The following is a 26,084-nucleotide window of genomic DNA, read 5'->3' as shown; positions in this document are numbered from 1 at the left end:
ATATTTGTAGACAGCTATTAAGTCTCCTCTCAGTCTTCTGTTTTGCAAGCTAAACATTCCCAGATCCTTTAACCTTTCCTCGTAGGACAAAGTTTGCAGTCTGGTCGCCATCCTGGTCTCTCTTCTCTGAACTTGCTCCAGTTTTTCAATGTCTTTTTTTAAGATGTGGTGCCCAGAACTGGACACTGTATTCCAGATGAGGTCTGATCAAGGAGGAGTAGAGGGGGATAATTACTTCACATAAAGTGAAGGCACACTCTTAGCAGAAGACCGGACTGCCCCTTTAATAATGGACAGCACACATACTGTACAATGATACCACCCATGTGCTGTCTGGAATTTTGATCTGTGACTCACATCAAAAATGGACATATTGCCATGATTTTTTATATAGACACAGGCCACAAAAAAACACTGACATTTAAACAGCCCCTTATACTATAATGGGTACGTGTTCTCTTCTTGAAAACCACTGTTAGAGGCCATATGTGACCCACGAACGTCTGAATGAAGCCTTAATATGTACTTGTGTGACTTTTCACCCAGTTCTCCTCATTTCCAGAACCAGATCTTAGTGTAGCAGGTAGATTTGGCTGTTTGGTGGTGGCCATTGTTTTTCAAGGGACAACATTCTTTTAAGACTAATCTTTATTTTATTCAGATTGGATATTTTATTTTAATCGACTTCAATTGCATAATAAATGTTCAGCAATAAATCTGCTAATACACAAACCAACGCATGGATGAACGGCAACTTATATTTGTTGGAGTGGGCTGCCTGAGACCTATAGTGTTGGATGAGCTTTGTGTTAGATACATACTTGGGATATTGATCCTACCACAATGATGCCTACTCCTGTAGATCAGCTGACCAAGGGACCCCTGCTCTGTCCCCTTCATTTATTTACAGGCACCTTAATGGAACTGAGCTGCTGTAACCTTCAGCACTCGGCACAGCCACTACCAGAAGTACAGCCTTGTACTTAGTGGGGGGGATACGGTGCTTGGGACACCTTGTGTCAGATGAACAGCAAGGATTATGGGAATCCATTTCATATTGTTGCAATATTGTCCTGGATAACCCCTTTTAGATAAAGTTAGCAATGGTTTTCCATTAAATCACACATATGATGGTTACTTTGTTCAATTGGAAAGAAAATTGCAGCATCTTATTAGGGAAAACTCAGTGGAAGAAAAGGGTTCACAATTCTCCCCTTTGTAATCTTTCTGCTATAAAGATGGGTTTTGTATGGGAAAACACTTGTTACATCGGTATCTTTTTTAGGTTTTAATCATATCTAATTTTTAAATATTTGTCTTGCAGATGTGAAATCAGGAAAATTGCGCGATTATCAAGTCCGAGGCCTCAACTGGATGATCTCTTTGTATGAAAATGGCATTAATGGAATATTGGCAGATGAAATGGTAAAGGATATTTATTCTGTTTTGCATAAGTACCCATTAGAAACAACTATAGACATGTAGAAACACACACACACACATGTATATGTGTATACATACAGTATAGACCAAAAGTTTGGACACACCTCTTTTAAAGATTTTTCTGTATTTTCATGACTATGAAAATTGTACATTCACACTGAAGGCATCAAAACTATGAATTATCACATGTGGAATTATATACTTAACAAAAAAGTGTGAAACAACTGAAAATATCTCTTATATTCTAGGTTCTTCAAAGTAGCCACCTTTTGCTTTGATGACTGCTTTGCACACTCTTGGCATTCTCTTGATGAGCTTCAAGAGGTAGTCACCGGAAATGGTTTTCACTTCACAGGTGTGCCCTGTCAGGTTTAATAAGTGGGATTTCTTGCCTTATAAATGGGGTTGGGACCATCAGTTGTGTTGTGCAGAAGTCTGGTGGATACACAGCTGATAGTCCTACTAAATAGACTGTTAGCTGCTTTTTTCTTGCCATAATACAAATTCTAAGTAAAGAAAAACGAGTGGCCATCATTACTTTAAGAAATGAAGGTCAGTCAGTCTGAAAAATTGGGAAAACTTTGAATGTGTCCCCAAGTGCAGTTGAAAAAACCATCAAGCGCTACAAAGAAACTGGCTCACATGAGGACCGCCCAGGAAAGGAAGACCAAGAGTCACCTCTGCTTCTGAGGATAAGTTTATCCGAGTCACCAGCCTCAGAAATCGCAGGTTAACAGCAGCTCAGATTAGAGACCAGGTCAATGCCACACAGAGTTCTAGCAGCAGACACATCTCTACAACAACTGTTAAGAGGAGACTTTGTGCAGCAGGCCTTCATGGTAAAATGGCTGCTAGGAAACCACTGCTAAGGACAGGCAGCAAGCAGAAGAGACTTGTTTGGGCTAAAGAACACAAGGAATGGACATTAGACCAGTGGAAATCTGTGCTTTGGTCTGATGAGTCCAAATTTGAGATCTTTGGTTCCAACCACCGTGTCTTTGTGTGACGCAGAAAAGGTGAACGGATGGACTCTACATGCCTGGTTCCCACCGTGAAGCATGGAGGAGGAGGTGTGATGGTGTGGGGGTGCTTTGCTCGTGACACTGTTGGGGATTTATTCAAAATTGAAGGCATACTGAACCAGCATGGCTACCATAGCATCTTGCAGCGGCATGCTATTCCATCCGGTTTGCGTTTAGTTGGACCATCATTTATTTTTCAACAGGACAATGACCCCAAACACTCCTCCAGGTTGTGTAAGGGCTATTTGACCAAGAAGGAGAGTGATGGGGTGCTACGCCAGATGACCTGGCCTCCACAGTCACCAGACCTGAACCCAATCGAGATGGTTTGGGGTGAGCTGGACCGCAGAGTGAAGGCAAAAGGGTCAACAAGTGCTAAGCATCTCTGGGAACTCCTTCAAGATTGTTGGAAGACCATTTCCGGTGACTACCTCTTGAAGCTCATCAAGAGAATGCCAAGAGTGTGCAAAGCAGTCATCAAAGCAAAAGGTGGCTACTTTGAAGAACCTAGAATATAAGACATATTTTCAGTTGTTTCACACTTTTTTGTTAACTATATAATTCCACATGTGTTAATTCATAGTTTTGATGCCTTCAGTGTGAATGTACAATTTTCATAGTCATGAAAATACAGAAAAATCTTATATATATATAAAATAGATCTATGCACTTATATTGCCTTTAGGATTAGACGTACTGTATGACTTAGTTGTCTATATGAACATTTCCCACGACGACTTCATTTATAATAGAAGATTGTATTCCGGTGGTTATTGGGGCAATTTATTGGATGTCCGAGGAGCTACGTTACAATTTAGCAGTCGATTTATTTATAACTGATAGTTATGTATTTGCAGAGCAGAATCTGTATTATCTTGCATGCATTTTTATCTTTATTTTTAGGGATTAGGCAAGACATTGCAAACAATTGCTTTGTTGGGCTACCTTAAGCACTACAGGAACACTCCAGGTCCACACATGGTGTTGGTACCAAAATCCACTCTACACAACTGGATGAATGAATTTAAACGATGGGTCCCGTCACTTTGTGCTGTCTGTCTTATTGGAGACAAAGATGCACGGGTAAGAATTGCTATTGTAAGAGCAGGTAATCACACATAGACTTTATACAAATGTGTAAAGGGGCATTTACACTGCAAGATAATCGTGAACAAGTGTTGCTAAGAGATGCTTGTTTCACAATTACCTTGCCATGTAAACAGGCTGTCGATCACCCGATGAATGAGCAAAACGCTCGTTCATTGGGTGAAATGATCTTTGGTGCAGCGCAAAAGATCACCATCCTTGGCAGTGCATCGTCCTGTATAATTAGCACTCACACTGCCGAGAAAAATTACAGTCTATGTGCAGAGTGATCTAATATACAGTGCTGGCCAAAAGTATTGGCACCCCTGCAATTCTGTCAGATAATACTCAGTTTCTTCCTGAAAATGATTGCAATCACAAATTCTTTGGTCTTATTCTCTTCATTTAATTTGCTTGCAAGGAAAAAACACAAAACAGAATGAAGCAAAAATCAAATCATTGATCATTTCACACAAAACTCCAAAAATGGGCCAGACAAAAGTATTGGCACCCTCAGCCTAATGCTTGGTTGCACAACCTTTAGCCAAAATAACTGTGAACAACCGCTTCTGGTAACCATCAATGAGTTTCTTACAATGCTCTGCTGGAATTGTAGACCATTCTTCTTTGGCAAACTGCTCCAGGTCCCTGATATTTGAAAGGTGCCTTCTCCAAACTGCCATTTTGAGATCTCTCCACAGGTGTTCTATGGGATTCAGGTCTGGACTCATTGCTGGCCACCTTAGAAGTCTCCAGTGCTTTCTCTCAAACCATTTTATAGTGCTTTTGGAAGTGTGTTTTGGGTCATTGTCCTGCTGGAAGACCCATGACCTCTGAGGGAGATCCAGCTTTCTCACACTGGGCCCTACATTATGCTGCAAAATTTGTTGATAGTCTTCAGACTTCATAATGCCATGCACACGGTCAAGCAGTCCAGTGCCAGAGGCAGCAAAGCAACCCCAAAACATCAGGGAACCTCCGCCATGTTTGACTGTAGGGACCATGTTCTTTTCTTTGAATGCCTCTTTTTTTTTTCTGTACACTCTATGTTGATACTTTTGTCTCATCTGACCAGAGAACATTCTTCCAAAACGTTTTAGGCTTTCTCAGGTAAGTTTTGGCAAACTCCAGCCTGGCTTTTTTATGTCTCGGGGTAAGAAGTGGGGTCTTCCTGGGTATCCTACCTTACAGTCCCTTTTCATTCAGACGCTGACGGATAGTACGGGTTGACACTGTTGTACCCTCGGACTGCAGGGCAGCTTGAACTTACTTGGATGTTAGTCGAGGTTCTTTATCCACCATCCGCGCAATCTTGCGTTGAAATCTCTCGTCAATTTTTCTTTTCCGTCCACATCTAGGGAGGTTAGCCACAGTGCCATGGGCTTTAAACTTCTTGATGACACTGCGCACGGAAGACACAGGAACATTCAGGTCTTTGGAGATGGACTTGTAGCCTTGAGATTGCTCATGCTTCCTCACAATTTGGTTTCTCAAGTCCTCAGACAGTTCCTTGGTCTTCTTTCTTTTCTCAATGCTCAATGTGGTACACACAAGCACACAGGACAGAGGTTGAGTCAACTTTAATCCATGTTAACTGGCTGCAAGTGTGATTTAGTTATTGCCAACACCTGTTAGGTGCCACAGGTAAGTTACAGGTGCTGTTGATTATATGAATTAGAGAAGCATCACATGATTTTTCAAACAATGCCAATACTTCTGTCCACCCCCTTTTTTGGTTTGGTGTGGAATTATATCCAATTTGGCTTTAGGACAATTCTTTTTGTGTTTTTTCATTGAAGGCAAATTAAATGAAGATAATAATACCAAAGAATTTGTGATTGCAATCATTTTCAGGAAGAAACTGAGTATTATCTGACAGAATTGCAGGAGTGCCAATACTTTTGGCCAGCACTGTAGATTGCTCAGAGCGCATCGTCTGTTTGTGTAAACAGCCATTTAAATGACCGCCGATTGGGAAAAGGTTTCCAGTTGGCGGTCGTGTCGTGCTGCCGGTATGTTCATGTAATCAGACCTGTGACTCCGTTAAATTGTTATTGTCATCATGTAACGTTATCACCTACACACTTGATTAATAATTTGCAGATCGGTGGGAAACCGACTGATAGGACTGTCTATGGGACTGACTGTGATAGTGTTCTACTCAGCTGTCGCCAACAGGCTCCTTGTAATGTTTTCTCCATTTTTTATTAGTTCCCTAAGTGGACTTGTATCTGTGATCTCTTGTTTGCCTCTACAATACACTGCTATACTGTATACTTGGCTGCAGCATTTAAAAAGTTAAATTGATGTGATTGGTACCAACTTGGATCGCAGTCGTTACTCTCGGGTGCTGGTCCCTCTTGAGCTTGCACTATGTACGGCAGCCATCGCTAATGGGGTTAAAGCAACATTTTACTCTTTCTCACTTTGTTTTTATTTTAATGGACAGTGGATTACACACTATACAGTGGGGAAAAAAGTATTTATTCAGCCACCAATTGTGAAAGTTCTCCCACTTAAAAAGATGAGAGAGGCCTGTAATTGACATCATAGGTAGACCTCAACTATGAGAGACAAAATGAGAAAACAAATCCTGAAATCACATTGTCTGATTTGGAAAGAAATTTTTTTCAAATTTTGGTGGAAAATAAGTATTTGTTCACCTACAAACAAGCAGGATTTCTGGCTCTCACAGACCTGTAACTTCTTTTTTAAGAGGCTCCTCTGTCCTGCACTCATTACCTGTAGTACTGGCACCTGTTTGAACTTGTTATCAGTATAAAAGACACCTGTCCGCAACCTCAAACTAGGTCTACCTATGATGTCAATTTCAAGCCTCTCTCATCTTTTTAAGTGGGGGAACTTGCACAATTGGTGGCTGACCAAATACTTTTTTTCCCCACTGTATGTACTGTACTTTCACTGGTGACAGATTCATTATAACAGTAAATCCCTAAATAGGCATATTTTTTGTTGTAACATGTTGTTTCCTCAGTTCATTTTTAATGTGTTCTTATTTCATATGTAAACCAGGCGGCTTTCATACGAGATGTCATGATGCCGGGAGAGTGGGATGTTTGTGTTACCTCCTACGAAATGGTCATAAGGGAAAAATCTGTTTTTAAGAAGTTCAACTGGAGATACCTTGTTATTGATGAGGCTCACAGAATAAAGAATGAAAAATCTAAGGTCAGTTTCGTGATACACACAATGTAGTTATAATGTACCTCCAGTAACTGTCTAGAAGTGTCCTTTAAAAGGGTATGCTTAAGGGATAACTTTCCGGTCCCCATCGATCTCAAGTGAATGGAGCAGAGATCGATCGAGCACACCACCGCTCCATTCATTTATAATGGGAGTGGCAGAGATTAGTGAGCGCAGCGCTCTGCTGATCTTCAACACTCCCATTAGAATGAATGGACCAGCAGTGCTTATGATCAACCTTTGCTGTATTCAGCAGGTGCTCTTCAGACTCCCGGTTCTCAGGATCAGTAAGGGCCACAGCAGTTTGACCCCCAGCGATCAGAAAGTTATTCCCTATCTTTGGGATAGGAATGAACTTTCAAACCTGAGAACACCCTTTTAATTGTAACTCTTTGTGCTGCAGACCTCTCCTTCTTCGTAATTCAGTAGCATACATGTTTTATCATTGTATGCAATGTTACAGATATATTGGCGCTGCAGTCACCGGTACTTTACTCTCCACACACTTTCCCCCTCTATCGGTTAGCAGAGAGGGAAAAACTGCTTGAATCAATGCCATGCTATAGTAAAAATAGGACTTTATTATGTAGCAAGTTCTCTGCAGACTCTTAGACAGCAGGGAGGAAGTAAAGGGCTGCAGTAATTAGACTCTTCCTACTCCCTCCCAGTGTTGGTATAGTGTGTGCTTACTGCAAGTGAGTAAATCAGCAGACAGTAGAATTTGTACATTACTCACAGAGCTAGATATCTGAGGAGGTCTCTCTTATCGTTTTGTAGATATGTATATTTCTTGGTAAGTACAAATTGTGTTATCCGTATTTTTGAATCTGTGGATTCCAGCAAGGGAATTAAAACACAACTAAAGGATGAATGTAGCATTGGATCGTGAGTGAATCTCTGCCACAGGACATTGGTTTATTTGTGCATCTCGTACTATAAAAGTGCAAATAATAATGAAGGCTCCAGGATCCACCTCTCAGTCTGGTCATATCTGTTTGTTTGGTCTGTTCTTTAGCTTTCTGAGATTGTCCGAGAGTTCAAGACCACCAACCGTTTGCTGCTGACGGGCACGCCACTTCAGAATAACCTCCATGAATTGTGGGCATTACTCAACTTCCTTCTACCTGATGTGTTCAACTCTGCAGATGTAAGTGGTCATATCTTACTATCATACAATCCTCACCAGTCACAACAATGTACAGCTGCTGTATAGACAATCACAGCAACTATTCAGTGCCGGCCCAAAATACATTGCAAAATGTTCTCCCAATAGTTTGCAAATATAGGTCTAACTATAGAGACATAACGGGGCCTTCATGTAAGATCTATAACATCGCCCTCAGCTAACACCAGTGATTTATATTACTACAGTCATTGTATGGGGCAAATGGACCTCTCTGATGGTCTCAAATTAATGGACCCCTTGTACAACTGCAACCTCCTCCCCTGTATAGTGCCTATGACGTCAGGCTTTCCTCTGATAGCACCAGGGGAATGTCCGAAATTTACCGATATTTCACTGTACAATGAATGCTATTGTAAATCACATTTTCTTTATGCCTTTTGTTGCTACATATGTTATGTCATATCTGTCCACATCATTTATTGGGATGCATTTTACTTTACAGGATTTTGACTCTTGGTTTGACACCAACAATTGTCTTGGAGATCAGAAGCTTGTGGAAAGACTTCATGCAGTAAGCACGGTTTTAGCTGTAACTGGCAACTTTATTTCTTGATTTTGAACATAATTTTAACTCCGTCTCTTTGTATTTTACCAGGTTTTAAAGCCATTTCTTTTGCGTCGTATAAAAGCTGAAGTTGAAAAAAGCCTCCCCCCAAAGAAGGAAGTCAAAATTTATCTGGGGCTCAGTAAGATGCAGAGAGAATGGTGAGAGCCATGTGTGCTTCACTCCATTAATGCCATTATGTGTAGTGCTCTGCTGGTGCCTTCATGTAGGGCAGGAATCTGAATCATCAGTTCTGGATATTACTTTAGAAGTACTTTTAAGTTGAGTACATTTTTAGATGCATTGCTGTACTTGTATAATCCTGGTTTACAGCCTGTTCATAATCCAGAGCGACATTCACAGCGCTGCAGAGCTGCACAGACCTTGCTCTGAGGATTTGCTTGTTAATGGTGAAGTCTGCGCACCAGGCAGTTTATAGAAACAGGATTTTATAGAATCTGTCAGTCCGTCTTCATTATGTGAGTTTAGATAACATTTTGGACACGTGTCCATCAGGAGCCTTGTCCAGCAGATTAAAGGAAGCAGGAGTCATTCCTTGTCACCATGTATGGCCCCATTGAAGACCTTGTATGGCCCCATCGAAGTCCCTCTATGGCCCTATTGAAGACCCTGTATTGCCTTCAGATTACAAGCAAATATGGTTTTGGAGGTGTAAATGGGATAATGATTGATGGTGGACCTTATCTCTGCTCCTAGGCTTTCATGAATGAGGCTGTGGTCACACATAGAGCTCAGTATATATATATATATATATATATATATATATATATATATATATATATATATATACACACTGCTCAAAAAAATAAAGGGAACACTGAGATAACACATCCTAGATCTGAATGAATGAAATATTCTCATTGAATACTTTGTTCTGTACAAAGTTGAATGTGCTGACAACAAAATCACACAAAAATCATCAATGGAAATCAAATTTATTAACCAATGGAGGCCTTGATTTGGAGTTACCCCCAAAATTAAAGTGGAAAAACACACTACAGGCTGATCCAACTTTGATGTGATGTCCTTAAAACAAGTCAAAATGAGTCTCAGTATTGTGTGTGGCCTCCACGTGCCTGTATGACCTCCCTACAACGCCTGGGCATGCTCCTGATGAGGTTGTGGATGGTCTCCTGTGAGATCTCCTCCAAGACCTGGACTAAAGCATCCGCCAACTCCTGGACAGTCTGTGGTGCAATGGATGGTTGGTGGATGGAGCGACATGATGTCCCAGATGTGCTCAATCGGATTCAGGTCTGGGGAACGGGCGGGCCAGTCCATAGCTTCAATGCCTTCATCTTGCAGGGACTGATGACACACTCCAGCCACATGAGGTCTGGCATTGTCCTGCATTAGGAGGAACCCAGGGCCAACCGAACCAGCATATGGTCTCACAAGGGGTCTGAGGATCTCATCTCGGTACCTAATGGCAGTCAGGCTACCTCTGGCGAGCACATGGAGGGCTGTGCGGCCCTACAAAGAAATGCCACCTCACACCATTACTGATCTACTGCCAAACCGGTCATGCTGAAGGATGTTGCAGGCAGCAGATCGCTCTCCACGGCATCTCCAGACGTGACAGAGTGCTAGCAGCAGACACATCTCTTCAACAACTGTTAAGAGGAGACTTTGTGCAGCAGGCCTTCATGGTAAAATAGCTGCTAGGAAACCACTGCTAAGGACAGGCAACAAGCAGAAGAGACTTGTTTGGGCTAAAGAACACAAGGAATGGACATTAGACCAGTGGAAATCTGTGCTTTGGTCTGATGAGTCCAAATTTGAGATCTTGGGTTCCAACCACCGTGTCTTTGTGTGACGCAGAAAAGGTGAACGGATGGACTCTACATGCCTGGTTCCCACCATGAAGCATGGAGGAGAAGGTGTGATGGTGTGGGGGTGCTTTGCTGGTGACACTGTTGGGGATTTATTCAAAATTGAAGGCATACTGAACCAGCATGGCTACCACAGCATCTTGCAGCGGCATGCTATTCCATCCGGTTTGCGTTTAGTTGGACCATCATTTATTTTTCAACAGGACAATGACCCCAAACACACCTCCAGGCTGTGTAAGGGCTATTTGACCAAGAAGGAGAGTGACGGGGTGCTACGCCAGATGACCTGGCCTCCACAGTCACCAGACCTGAACCCAATCGAGATGGTTTGGGGTGAGCTGGACCGCAGAGTGAAGGCAAAAGGGCCAACAAGTGCTAAGCATCTCTGGGAACTCCTTCAAGATTGTTGGAAGACCATTTCCGGTGACTACCTCTTGAAGCTCATCAAGAGAATGCCAAGAGTGTGCAAAGCAGTCATCAAAGCAAAAGGTGGCTACTTTGAAGAACCTAGAATATAAGACATATTTTCAGCTGTTTCACACTTTTTTGTTAAGTATATAATTCCACATGTGTTAATTGATAGTTTTGATGCCTTCAGTGTGAATGTACAATTTTCATAGTCAAGAAAATACAGAAAAATCTTTAAATGGGAAGGTGTGTCCAAACTTTTGGTCTGTACTATATATATATATATATAAAATGCTTCCTAAATATCACAGCAGCATTTGCCACTGCATTATGAGATATTACTTACTGATGGCTTACCTATTGTTCATGGCTGCACATTTTCTCATGTAGTAGATGCAAAAATCCTGGGGTCTTGATTCCAGTAGATGTAGTATTTTGGCTACATGCCTTTGTCAAGATGCCCCTGACAGTTCGGCACGTTTTCCACTTGATAAGGTCTTTGATACTTTTATGGTAATGGATCTTGGAGGTTCCCAGCATTGATATCTTTAGGATAAGCCACTAATCTATAATATGAAATACATCTGGGAGTAGCACCACAGTGGAGACGCTATAGAGCTCCAGCAAGTGCAGGGGTCTTTGTTCTACAGATCAGGAGAGGTATGGTATCGGGTCAGCCCCTTACCCATCACACATTGGTATCGGGTCAGCCCCTTACCCATCACACATTGGTATCGGGTCAGCTCCTTATCCGTCACACATTGGTATCGGGTCAGACCCTTACCCGTCACACATTGGTATCGGGTCAGACCCTTACCCGTCACACATTGGTAACGGGTCAGACCCTTACCCGTCACACATTCGTATCGAGTCAGACCCTTACCCGTCACACATTGGTATTGGGTCAGCCCCTTACCCGTCACACATTGGTATCGGGTCAGCCCCTTACCCGTCACACATTGGTATCGGGTCAGACCCTTACCCGTCACACATTGGTATCGGGTCAGCCCCTTACCCGTCACACATTGGTATCGGGTCAGCCCCTTACCCGTCACACATTGGTATCGGGTCAGACCCTTACCCGTCACACATTGGTATCGGGTCAGACCCTTTCCCGTCACACATTGGTAACGGGTCAGACCCTTGCCCGTCACACATTCGTATCGAGTCAGACCCTTACCCGTCACACATTGGTATCGGGTCAGCCCCTTACCCGTCACACATTGGTATCGGGTCAGCCCCTTGCCCATCACAAATTGGTATTGGGTCAGACCCTTAACCATCACACATTGGTATTGGGTCAGACCCTTAACCATCACACATTGGTATCGGGTCAGACCCTTACCCGTCACACATTGCTATCAGGTCAGACCCTTAACCATCACACATTGGTATTGGGTCAGACCCTTAGCCATCACACATTGGTATTGGGTCAGCCCCTTACCCGTCACACATTGCTATCAGGTCAGACCCCTAGCCATCACACATTGGTATTGGGTCAGACCCTTAACCATCACACATTGGTATTGGGTCTGACCCTTACCCGTCACACATTACTATTGGGTCAGACCTTTACTGATACCTATCACATATTGATGTCATGTCAAACCCTTATCGATCACACACTGTTGTCATGCCAGAACCTTACCGATCACACATTGGTGTTTAGTCAGACATTAAGGATAATGTTGGTGCTGAGAACATTATCCTCTTCCCGTACAGTGCTGACACTTCTGCTGTGCTAAGGGGCATTACAACTTGTGCAGTATAGCGCTCAGGGTACAGGCTGCCATAAACAGTGCTTGTAGTACTAGGAGCAGTCCCCAGGGTTATCATTGAGGAAGATTTTTGCTGCTTTTTATGAAATGCAGTTTTTTCTTAAAATTATTAATAATAAAAAAACATACAAAAAGCCCACAATAAACAGCAAACACTAAACTTTCATGAACAAATGCCCCCTAACGTTATATATTTGTGAATTACAATATTTGGGAATGCTTTACTATTAAGCCATCATTAACTAGCTTCACAGCAGTTGGTTCTCTGTACCTTATGCCTACAGGTGAGGGGAGCTGGTACCAGCCCAGAGTACACTGAACTCCTATGTGGGTTATTAAGAGAAATTCTGATTGTACTGTTGTGCTGTTTGTGCTTTAAGTGCTAATCTGAATTTTTACAACTCTTTAGGTACACAAAAATTTTAATGAAAGATATCGACATTTTGAATTCTGCTGGGAAAATGGACAAGATGCGTCTGCTAAACATACTGATGCAGCTGCGCAAATGTTGCAACCATCCTTACCTGTTTGATGGGGCTGAGCCAGGTCCCCCGTACACCACCGACACTCATCTTGTCTTCAACAGTGGAAAGATGGTGGCTTTGGATAAACTGCTTCGAAAGCTCAAAGAACAAGGTAGGTAATTACCCGCTCTGTTGTACGGTTTACCTATCAGGCTGGTACAGCGTCACACAGAATGCAGATTCACAAAGCACTGCTAGAGAATAACTTTGGCATTAACTCTTTAGAAAATAGGAGTCTTCAGCACACAGATACAAACCCAGTATGGTCCTTGGATCATCTTATTAAAGGGGTTGTCTGGCCATGTAACATTGATCACCTATCCTTAGGGCTCATGCGGATGGCCATAGATTCTCACATCCAAGAGAATTGGACCTATTATGCAAATGACACTGATCAAACCCTGATCAGAGTTTCAGCATAGTGTGATCCGATTCGGATGAGCGAATCGGAGCACACTGAGGAGAAGATGGAGAACAAAATTTCTCCATCTTCTCCATTGTGTCGGTGCTTGAAAATCGGACTGCAGTCATGTGACGTGGCTGAGTGCAATCCAAATATTTGATGTAAATCGGGCATGCAGTGATTTTTTTCCTTGCTCAGACTCTTAAGTAAAAAATTGGACATAGACTAACATTGGTCAGGCTGTGATCCATTGTGGTTTCAGATCACACTCTGACCAATAATACTGCAGTCTTCACCTGCCCTGAGAATAGGTCATCAATATCAGATTGGTGGGAGGTCTCACACCCGTTACCCCAGTGATCACCAGTTGTTAGATATGATTTGTTTCATGTGAAGTACTGCTGCTGCAACAAAATGGAAAAGCCCAATAAATCTGTAGGAGAATCATATAAAATTACCCAACCTTGGTAATTATGTACTGTCACTTTATGTGTAGGGAATGCACCTTTAATATAAAGCAAGCTCAGTGCACAGTGAAAAGGATAAATTTTTAACCCCATGGTGACATCTGTTGTACATATACAGCAGATGGTCACTATCGCAGTATGGAACAGGCTCAGTAGCTGAGTCTGCTCTGTACCGTGCAAGTACCAGCTGAGTTACATCTTCAGCACTTGTGACTATCTGTTGCCATTGGAGCCAGCTCTGTTTAATCTCTTAGAAGCGGCCAACTGCCATGACAATAATCGCAAGAGGCTGTTGGCATTGTTATAGCAGAACCTACCAAAGGCCCCTGTGTCTGCCATGTTTGTACGATTGTGAAGCACTGCCTGTGGCTGAGCTTCATAAGAGATTGGAAATTTCACAATAGACTACAATACAACTGTACAGAATTGTATAAACCGTGAGGCGATTGCAGTTTCAAGTACCCCATGGGGACTGATATTTGCGCCCCATCCTGGTATATGCTTCCTCATCATGTTATGTGCTCCCCCATCCTGGTATATGCTCCCCCATCCTGGTATTTGCTCCCACATCCTGGTCCCCCATCCTGGTCTATGCTCCCCCATCCTAGTATATGCTCTCCCATCCTGGTCCCCCATCCTGGTCTCTGCTCCCCCGTCCAGGTCTATACTCCCCCATCCTTGTCCCACATCCTGGTATATGCTCCCCCATCTTGGCCCCCCATTCTGGTGTAAGCTTCCCCATCCTGGTCTATGCTCTACCATCGTGGTCCCCCATCCTGGTATATGCTCCCCCATCCTATTATGTGCTCCCCTATCCTGTTATGTGCTCCCCCATCCTGGTATTTGCGCCCCCCATCCTGGTCCCTGATCCTAGTGTATGCTCCCCCATCCTGGTCCCCTATCCTTGTATATGCTCCCCCATCCTTTATGTGCTCCCCCATCCTGTTATGTGCTCCCCCATGCTGGTATATGCTCCCCCATCCTGCTCCCTGATTCTGTTGTATGCTCCCCCATCCTGGTATATGCATCCATCCATAAATAATAAACAAAAAACACTCCTACTCACCTTTCCATTGCTCCCCTGCAGCACTTCATCTGGATTATTTTACTAAAATGATGCCAGAATCCACGCCTGCATAGCGCCATATCCGGCCCCATTTTATTGAAGACAAATGTGCAGAGTGTATTCAACAAAACAGTGGCGGAATACGCGTATGCGCATACCGCGCTGTACTGCGCCATTTTGTTGAAGACATTCTGCACATTTGTGTTCACTAAAATGCCGCCCGATATCACGCTATGTGCAGGTGCAGATTCCAGTGCCACACATCTTCCTCGGCCTCTGGCCTGAACAGAGGCGCCGCACTCCTCCCCTGGCAGGTATGTGCTTATGGCACAGTAGATCGCGGTATGCGCTCAGTGCCTATGCATACTGCGATCTCCGGTGCCACACTCTCATCCCTGTCTGGGATGTGGATGCTTCGTTCTGTCTGCGGCAAGACTGCGCAGGCGCCTATAGAGGCTTCGAACAGAAGGACACATCCCTGGTTATATTATAGATGCTGTTACCTATATAGTACATAGTGTATGTATTCACCAGGATATCACTTATAGATGTGAGTACAATCCTAAACTGAGATGCAAAGGATGGTTAATACCATAGAAAAGTATGTATTGCAAACACACCTCACTTATAAATGCACCTTTATTGTTGTAATGTATTTGCTTTGCTATGGGGAGAGGAGTAACTTTTGGATTACTCTAGTGCAGGGGTGCACAATTACCTTATTTTTCGGACCATAAGACGCAGTTTTTTTCCCCCAAATTTGGGAGGAAAATGGGGCGTTCGTCTTATGGTCCAAACGTAAATTACCGTTTGTGGTGGAGCGGGATCGCAAGACCCTCCGTTCCATCCCTCCATCAGGAAGGCGGCAACAGCAGGAGAAAAAGTGAGGCAAGACGGTATCTGGCCAGGTACCGGGGCCGGTGTCTTGCTGTGAGCGGCTTTCCAGTGCTCGCGGCCATGTTCCTGAAGCTGTGATCTACAGGAAAGTGGCCGCCAGAACCGGCACATGCTCTCTGCCACGCCGCGGCGGCCATTTTCCTGTAGATCACAGCTTCAGAAAGATGGCTGCGGGCACCGGAAGCCGCTCACGCCGCTTACAGCAAGACACCGGCCCCGGTACCAGGCCCCCAGCCCCCAAGCTCCAGGCCCCCAAGCAGCAGGCCCCAGACCCTCAGCACCAGGCTCCCAGTCCCAGGCACCGGCCCTGCATCATCTCACCTCTTCTGCTGCAGCCGCCGGGTTCCTGAGGGAGCGTACGGAGGGCCCTGCGATCCTGCTCCACCACCACCACAACTCCCCGCTGCTCGAGAACCGGCTTCTCGCATCCAGGGTCCACAGCATTCCTCCACTGAAGGACCCTGCCTCCTGTGACTCCCTCTCCACCGTCCCCACCAGGTAAAATACATATTCAGACTATAAGACAGACCCCCATGGGGTGGGTCTTATGGTCCGGTGCGTCTTACAGTCTGAAAAATACGGTAATATTCCTGAGGGACCACATGAGAAACAGTTTTGAAAGACTGAACCAATAGATTGAAATTAATCCTACTCAATATTAATATTAGCATATTATTTTATACTAGATGGTGGCCCGATTCCAACGCATCGGGTATTCTAGAATATGAATGCGGCCGACCGGGCGCGACTAATCAGCGAAGCAGTGTTTAAATGGGTTGTGCACTACTTTAAATTAACCCCCCAATGTATCCCCCCGGGGCCCCTAATGAATTTTGTAATTACGTCATGTTGTCAATACTGCTTGTGACAACATCGCTGACCACGCACAGCCAGCACGTAATTCCCCCGGCTGCAGCTGGCTCTTGCTTCCGCTTACATCACGACTATTTGCGGCTGCAGCCAGGGGTCTCCTGTTCCGCGTACCACGGTGAATGACGTGCTGTGGGCGGGGTTATCCCCCATCGTGTCACACCCAGCATCCAACCCGCGCTCTGTCAATGAATGCGCGTGCGGTGGATGCCGGGTGTGACGGGATGGGGGATAACCCCGCCCACAGCCCATCACTCACCGTGGAACGCGAAACAGGAGACCTCTTGGCTGCAGCCACAAATAGCGAACCGTGTTAGTGCGGACTGGGGAGCGGCGCTGCCTGTGCGGGTACTTCCGCTGCGAGCAGCCGGGAGATGACCGGCTAGCGCCGGTCATCTGGCTGCATCGCCGCTGACCTCCATGCGGCTACCGTCGGGAGATCAGCGGCTAGGGCTGCTGATCTACCGACGGCAAGTGTGAAGGGAGGACCGGGGAGCGAGGCCGCCGGTCCGGGTACTTCTGCTGCGAGCAGCCGGGAGATGACCGGCTAGCACCGGTCATCTCCCGGCTGCATCGCCGCTGACCTCCGTGCGGCAGATGAGCTGCTAACGGCCACCATCTTGATCTGAAATCCCGCGTCGCTGATTGGCCGCGGCCGGACCAATCAGCGACGCGGGATTTCCTGGACGGACAGACGGGATAAGCCGATTATATAGTAGATTAATATTAAGGCTTAATATTGAGCACAGTTAAGTATGTTGACTCACTGCTACCGCTAATACATGTTATGATAGGGCTTATTGTAACATGAATTCTTATCTGTAGCAGCAAATCAACACGATATAAAGTTTATAAATCATACTGCTCTTGTTATTCAGCCATTGTACATTGATCAACACCACACAGTATGATGCCCCCACAGCCCCCCACACAGTATGATGGAACTGGCAATCCTCCACACAAGGTATTTATGGTGTCCTCTACTGCTCCCAACACAGTCCCTCCACGCAGTATGATAACCCCCCCTTAGCTTCCCACATTATATGATGTACAATCTCCCAGTGTATGATCCCAAAATCTTTCCACACAGGATGATGGACCCCACAGCCCCCACACAGTATGATGGACCGCAGAGTCCCCACACTGTGTGATCACCCAAATAGTATGATGTGTCCTTAGTCCCTCAAACAGTAAGATATCCCCACATTACATCCACACAGTATGATGGACCCCACAGCCCCCACACAGTATGATGGACCCTACAGCCCCCCACACAGTATGATGGACCCCACAGCCCCCCACACAGTATGATGGACCCCACAGCCCCCCACACAGTATGATGGACCGCACAGCCCCCCACACAATATGATGGACCACACAGCCCCTCACACAGTATGATGGACCCCACAGCCCCCCACACAGTGTGATGGACCCCACAGCCCCCCACACAGTATGATGGACCCCACAGCCCCCCACACAGTATGATGGACCCCACAGCCCCCCACACAGTATGATGGACCCCACAGTCCCCCACACAGTATGATGGACCCCACAGCCCCCCACACAGTATGATGGACCGCACAGCCCCCCACACAGTATGATGGACCCCACAGCCCCCCACACAGTATGATGGACCCCACAGCCCCCCACACAGTATGATGGACCCCACAGCCCCCCACACAGTATGATGGACCCCACAGCCCCCCACACAGTATGATGGACCCCACAGTCCCCCACACAGTATGATGGACCCCACAGCCCCCCACACAGTATGATGGACCGCACAGCCCCCCACACAGTATGATGGACTCCTTAGCCCCCCACACAGTACGATGGACCGCACAGCCCCCCACACAGTATGATGGACCGCACAGCCCCCCACACAGTATGATGGACCGCACAGCCCCCCACACAGTATGATGGACCCCACATCCCCCCACACAGTATGATGGACCCCACATCCCCCCACACAGTATGATGGACCACACAGCCCCCCACACAGTGTGATGGACCGCACAGCCCCCCACACAGTATGATGGACCCCACATCCCCCCACACAGTATGATGGACCCCACAGCGCCCCACTCAGTATGATGGACCCCACAGCCCCCCACACAGTATGATGGACCACACAGCCCCCCACACAGTATGATGGACCGCACAGCCCCCCACACAGTATGATGGACCCCACATCCCCCCACACAGTATGATGGACCCCACATCCCCCCACACAGTATGATGGACCCCACATCCCCCCACACAGTGTGATGGACCGCACAGCCCCCCACACAGTATGATGGACCCCACATCCCCCCACACAGTATGATGGACCCCACAGCGCCCCACTCAGTATGATGGACTGCATAGTCCCCACACAGTATGATGAAGCTCACATGTTTCTCCCATAAGTCAATGATAATTGAAACAAAAACAAATAATCCTCATCTCGCGCCCTACCTCCCCCTTTGCTGCTCTGAACTCTGTCTGTGCAGACTGAGGCTGGGCACAACTGGCATGATCTACAGTAATAACGTGATTGCATCTGCTGCACTGAATATCCACTGCACAAGAGGAGCAGAGAAAAAGGGATGCAATGGCTCTCTCCTCCTCTGATGTGGCCCGTGGGCTAATGTTTCCATCTTTTTGCTTGCCCTGTCCATCGGCCAAAGGGCCGGATGTTGCTTGAGGACTGCAGTGTGCCCAGGTCTGCTGTAGTACCTTTTACATGTTACCGGGCACTACCAGTTAGGGTATGGGCAGACGATCAGTAAACGCTGCGGAGACTCCCGTCTCCGCAAGAGAAATTCTACCAGTGCAATGGATAGGATGCGGTGAAGCCGCATGTGTTCAATAAACACATGCGGCTTCACCTGCGTGCAGCGCTTTGAACGCAGCATCAAGTATGCTGCGTTCCAGGCGCTACCATTCCTGACGGTGTGCACATACCCTTAGAGTCATGGATAAACCCATGGCGTCAGTGTATTACCAGTATAGGTAGTGCCAATTCCCAGCTTGCTTAGAAGTGATCCAATATCGTAGGATGCACTATTATCTTCACATAAAGGTGGTCTTTATTGCTGGCAGAGACAACATGTCCGCCTCTCTCTGTATGGGAAATAGAGAATGTGTGCGGGATACATCAGGCAGCGTGCCGCTTCGATGCCTTCCTCGGGATCGAATGATTGATAATGAAATCTAGAGCTGATTCACAGTTTGTTGCACTTTTGCTCTTTAGACTTAAGAGGTTTTTGTAAAAATGGATTCAATTGTGCAAAAGCTGAAGCAGAACGACACAATAAGATGTGTAAAGTACAGTCATGGCCAAAAGTTTTGAGAATGACACCAAAATTATATTTTCACATGACCTGCTGGCCTCTGGTTTTTATTAGTGTTTGTCTGATGTTTATATCACATACAGAAATATAATTGCAATCATATTATGAGTACCAATAGGTTATATTGACAGTTAGTATGAGTTAATGCAGCAAGTCAATATTTGCAGTGTTGCCCCTTCTTCTTCAAGACCTCTGTAATTCTCCCTGGCATGCTCTCAATCAACTTTTGGACCAAATCCTGACTGATAGCAGTCCATTCTTGCATAATCAATCCTTGCATTTTGCCAGAATTTGTTGGTTTTTGTTTGTCCACCCATCTCTTGATGATTGACCACAAGTTCTCAATCGGATTAAGATCTGGGGAGTTTCCAGGCCATGGACCCAAAATCTCTATGTTTTGTTCCATGAGCCATTTAGTTATCACCTTTGCTTTATAGCAAGGTGCTCCATCATGCTGAAAAAGGCATTGTTGGGCGCCAAACTGCTCTTGGACGGTTGGGAGAAGTTGCTCTTGGAGGACATTCTGGTACCATTCTTTATTCATGGCTGTGTTTTTAGGCAAGACTGTGAGTGAGCCGATTCCCTTGGCTGAGAAGCAACCCCACACATGAATGTTTCAGGATGCTTTACAGTTGGCATGAGACAAGACTGGTGGTAGCGCTCACCTCTTCTTCTCCGAATAAGCTGTTTTCCAGATGTCCCAAACAATCGAAAAGGGGATTCATCAGAGAAAATGACTTTTCCCCAGTCCTCAGCAGTCCACTCCCTGTACCTTTTGCAGAATATCAGTCGGTCCCTGATGTTTTTTCTGGAGAGAAGTGGCTTCTTTGCTGCCCTCCTTGAAACCAGCCCTTGCTCAAAGAGTCTCCGCCTCACAGTGCGTGCAGAAGCACTCACACCAGCCTGCTGCCATTCCTGAGCAAGCTCGGCACTGCTGGTAGTCCGATCCCGCAGCTGAAACAGTTTTAAGATACAGTCCTGGCGCTTGCTGGTCTTTCTTGGGCGCCCTGGAGCCTTTTTGACAACAATGGAAGCTCTCTCCTTGAAGTTCTTGATGATGCGATAGATTGTTGACTGAGGTGCAATCTTTGTAGCTGCGATACTCTTCCCTGTTAGGCCATTTTTGTGCAGTGCAATGATGGCTGCACGTGTTTCTTTAGAGATAACCATGGTTAACTGAAGAGAAACAATGATACCAAGAACCAGCCTCCTTTTAAAGTGTCCAGTGATGTCATTCTTACTTAATCATGACTGATTGATCGCCAGCCCTGTCCTCATCAACACCCACACCTGTGTTAATGGATCAATCACTAAAACGATGTTAGCTGCTCCTTTTAAGGCAGGACTGCAATGATGTTGAAATGTGTTTTGGGGGTTAAAGTTCATTTTTTGGGCAAATATTGACTTTACAAGTACAGTAATTGCTGTTAAGCTGATCACTCTTTGACATTCAGGAGTATATGCAAATTGCCATTACAAAAAATGAAGCAGTAAACTTTGGAAAAATTACTATTTGTCTCATTCTCAATACTTTTGGCCATGACTGTACAGGTTCTTATGTGGTGTGGAGGAGAGAATAAAGCCCCAGGATTCCTTAATAGCCCCATTATCACAGAGCAGCGGCCTGTTCCTGCAGTACATGTGGATTTGCTGGGGCCGTATACGTGTGTGTGTGATTTCTGTAATAAAGCTGTTCTGGCTGCTATTCCTACTCTGCTCTTTAATGAAATACAACACAAAAATGCTTAGGATGTGCTCTGCTGATGATAAAAGCACAGCAGGTCCTCGAAATCACATTGTTAAATAAAATTATGTGAAAATGGAATTCAAAAATTACTAGTTACTTGCTGCTGGGTTTTTTAACTTGCAAAAGAAAAAAACAAAGTGGAAAAAACCCTCCGAAAACTAAATGAGAGGATTTTGTAATGCTAGATATTTTAGTTCCACTAGGTGGCGATGTGGCAGCACAATCTGTTCGAGAATTTTGCGGTGATACAATGACTTCCAGCCTGTGTCACGTGTTAGGCTGATTTATTCTATACATTACAGAATATATAAGAAGGCATTTCTTGTCTGATGTTACATTTAACAATGCCATCATGTTCTAGAGAATAAAGCATACATTAACACCAGAATCCAGTAATGTGATTTCTTCTGTGAGCAGAAAGCTTGCCTGGTATTTATGTACTCTGTATGCTGATGAACAGTGCACGATTGTAGCCGTGAATATACCTTCTTTCTGTAGGATCTAGGGTGCTGATATTCAGTCAGATGACCCGGCTTCTCGACATTCTGGAAGATTACTGCATGTGGCGCGGCTATGAGTACTGTCGCCTTGATGGACAGACACCACATGAACAGAGAGAGGTAATGTCAGATCGCTTTCATCTGCAGACATGCAGGGCTCACTGGAAGGATTTTACAGTCCTGGATCCTTCCCGCTGAGGACTTTGTAGGTCATGAGGCCTAATGGACCTGCTTATCAGCAAAGCTAGGCTTCCAAGATGCGGAGATTTCTTTATTAGATCTTACTTAGAAATAGAAATGCGTATAACCAAGTTTATATTCAATAATGCCAAACTTTGCCCAGCAAAATCCCACTCTTTATGCACTGTTTTTTATGCCTTCTTTTAATTCACTTGGGGTTGTCCCACAAAGTACATTTTAATTAATACATCTTGGCATAGTAATATGTTACACAATTGGATGTGTTAAAAAAATGTTCCTGTGCTAAGTTATAATTGTGCCCCTGCTGTGTACTGTGTAATGGCTGTGTCTGACCGTACAGAGCTGCTCCAGTTCATGGTCGGCACATTTATAAGATTATTTCAGCACAGCAACATTTTTATTAACATATCCAATTATTGTAATATCTATTGATTAAAATGTGCTCTATTCTATAAGGATTTAGGAAGCCCCCATTAGTTAACAGAATGGCTGTCTCTGACATTTAGATGGAACAGCCTTTATTTAATCATTCTGTAGCCGATTAACCACATGGTCAATCATAATGGGAAGTGGTTGTTTTCAAGTATAGCCAACAACCATGAGTGAGTTAAGCTATTATGGCTTTCGGATAATCGTTCGTTCAGGCTTTTGACTGTCTCTCACAGGAGCTGTCACTTTACTAAGCACGTCTGTGTTCTCTGTGAGCGAGACGCTGTCAGACATCCTTAAACCCCCTACCAATCATCTGTTTGAGGCTCCCATACACATTAGATTGTCGGCCGAACTCATCGTTATTGGCTAGTTTGACCGACGTTAATCCAATGTCTATGGAGGGGCCTTAGGTCTGAGTACGGAGTGGCTGCGGGCCTTCCGATCTGAACTCGGCAGTCTCATTGGCATATATGAGACCGTCAAGTTTGGGTCAGGAGACCCCCGGCCAGTCCTGACATTATGGCTCGTTCACGATCCAAGAATGTTAGATGAGTGAAGCCGGCCTTAGAGAAGGGCTGTGTTCACACTGTGTCTCCCACTGTATACTTCAGCATTAGACCATCATTCACTGGACAGAGGACAGAAGAGTGTGTTTTGGGCTTCTGTCTGTCTGCATCTGCACACCATATATTTAACTGTATAGGAAAACATAGCAGACTGCTCTTTCCTTTATGGCTACTGCAAAAAATACCCCATGCTACGTAGAGGGATAATCTGTTTCCAAAATACATAGGAGGTGGTGTTCACGAACGAGAACTGCTCCTCATCCACAGGAGTGTAGGCCTGTATCCGTTTCCCTGCCCCAGCGTCCATTAGCATCTAGATGAACAGTATAAAGTGATCACGCTCCATTCTCAGGCTTCTATTACCGGTATACATTTCTGCGAGCTTTGCATGGGGTATTCATGGCTACTTTTATTATTCCATTCAATAAAGAGATCTGGAAAGTGACAGACATGCAGTAAACCCCAGCGCTTCTCTTTACAATCAGAGCTAAGGATGTTTCCTGGAACTGTTAGTATAATGGCTGCCGTCGGTGCTGCCGTATGTTCTCCCACACAACATCTTGTTTACCAGATCTGGCGATGCAGAGGACAGTACATATCTGGAAATAACTAATTATCCAGGAGAAGCGTACACTGTACATAACCCATAATACTCTGAGGCCGCCGTATGACAAAATATAAAGTAATATGATATACCGGGAAAACACAGCAAAAATCACGTCGGTGCAGTGTGATTGCTGCCATCAGGGTGCACCCAAACCTGCAGCACAAGATAAAGGCATCTACAACCGCACCCACCTCCAGAGCTAGCACATCTCCTGCTCCCTAGTCACAGTCTTCCATTACAAATAAGAATAGATGATGTGCATCGGGGGATTGTTTTTTTTTTTTTTTTTTTTTTTTATAAAAAAGCTGTAATTTTTATTGAAGTTTCTACATGAATAACAAGTAACAAATAATGAGAACATACACTTTAACACAATAAGATAGGTTTCAATTGAGTAGAAGGGGAAACAAATGTGCACCGGGTAATTGTAATGTGAAGATATAGGATGCTGATAGCAATGAGGATATGTACAAATGTTCAGTATGTGTAGCAAAAAAAATCTGACACAAATACTGATCTGTTGGCAGGAAAAACATTGCGAAAATTGCATACTTTTTTTAAGCGTTCTTTGCCTTCTTTTTGCCTGTGTTTTTGATGGGGCCTGTATGCCATCTGGGCCCGGTGATTTCTCTACTTTAGTGATTTTTTTTTAGAAGTTCTGGTGCCCCTGATCTTGTCATCTGTCATGGGATTTTCTCTTCCACCATTTCACCCAGATTATTTTTGAAGGGGCCAACACTATTATTTTTGAGTTTCTTACTGTTTATGTAGTTGAATAATATTTTTGGATTATGTTTACTGTCTTTGGCATTGAGTCTCTATGTCTCAAATCTTTGCTGTCCTGATTTTTTTTTTATTTTTTTTTACACAATTTATTTTTTCCCCTACAACTATTTAAAGGGAACCTGTCATGTCCCCAAATACTATAAACCTGCAGATATGGAGTTAATCTGCAGGATAATAGTGTTCTAAAGCAGTGTAGCTGCTGCACTGAAAGCTCAGCTACCTGAAGGAAATGGACTTTATTCCTCTGGCCTTCAGTTGTAGAGGCGCTGCTTCAGTCACCGCTCAGTACATAGTGGTGGCTGTATCCGTGCCCCCACGCTGACTGACAGCCAGCTCTGTACTGATGTACTGCTGAGCTGGCTGTCAGTCAGTTCCGGGGTCTGCTTACAGCCGCCACTATGTACTGAGCGGTGACTGAAGCAGCGCCAGGTGAACCTCCATGACTGAAAGCCGGAGGCTGGTGGGAGGATTAAAGTTCATTTCCTTTAGGTTTCTGGGCACGGCTTCAGCATGCTATTAACCTGCAGATTAACCCTCTGTTGGGTCCTGCTACCGATGTAAAAGATAATTGTTTTTTATTTAACACAGCCGGCATCATCCCCGGTTGGAGTGGGCTTAGCTCCCTAGCCTGCTCCACACAATCCGACCTGCTCCTCCAGGATGAGTATATCTGTGATTAGTTGTTTAAGGGGTTAATGCTTGCCATCTGATATGGGTCCAATAATGCAGACTACATTTCCCATGATGCCAGAATCTCATCCCATTGCTCTTGCCCCCATCCAATGGCAGCAGTAATAGATCAGCATCCTAGAGGTGCTGTCCCCTGACATGTACGGAGGCGTCCGAGAGCCGCCAGGAGGGATGTGAGTGACAATGATCTGAATTTGTGGGTCACAGAATGTCAGAGAGTAACCTCCTGACTACACAGTACCGCATGTAGGGGGCTGGTTGTCACACTAGTGATCACGTGACCCAACGTCCTATAATGAAGGTGGAGAAATGTATAGATGAAAATTATTTGTGCAAAAAAGCTGGAGTGCTTCTTCAATGTATGGATCATAGTGGGGGTACGTTGATTTGGCATCATGTGTGCGAGGCTTGTGTTGTACAGTAGTCGATTATTTGTTCTGTGTATGAGAACTAACCTGTCTGTAATAAC

At 44.9% G+C, this 26,084-nt stretch overlaps 1 protein-coding gene across 3 annotated transcripts in view; it reads left to right on the top strand.

Annotated features, from left to right (window-relative positions):
• Positions 1-26,084, top strand: part of SMARCA1 (SNF2 related chromatin remodeling ATPase 1) — a 95,563-nt gene that overhangs the window by 24,000 nt on the left and 45,479 nt on the right. For all 3 annotated transcript variants that reach the window (XM_073641094.1, XM_073641095.1, XM_073641096.1), the window contains exons 5-12: positions 1,325-1,425; positions 3,369-3,548; positions 6,585-6,740; positions 7,771-7,902; positions 8,384-8,452; positions 8,537-8,646; positions 12,934-13,160; positions 22,332-22,453. In XM_073641094.1, the coding sequence (XP_073497195.1) occupies positions 1,325-1,425; positions 3,369-3,548; positions 6,585-6,740; positions 7,771-7,902; positions 8,384-8,452; positions 8,537-8,646; positions 12,934-13,160; positions 22,332-22,453 (1,097 nt within the window). The remainder of the gene's footprint in view (positions 1-1,324; positions 1,426-3,368; positions 3,549-6,584; positions 6,741-7,770; positions 7,903-8,383; positions 8,453-8,536; positions 8,647-12,933; positions 13,161-22,331; positions 22,454-26,084) is intronic.

The sequence above is a fragment of the Phyllobates terribilis genome, unplaced genomic scaffold (assembly GCF_046119375.1).
Source record: "Phyllobates terribilis strain yellow unplaced genomic scaffold, ASM4611937v1 Scaffold_7__3_contigs__length_470593459, whole genome shotgun sequence".
NCBI classification, from domain to species: Eukaryota; Metazoa; Chordata; class Amphibia; order Anura; family Dendrobatidae; genus Phyllobates; species Phyllobates terribilis.
Note: the sequence above shows the minus strand (reverse complement) of the source record. Positions and strands in the feature narration are given on the sequence as shown.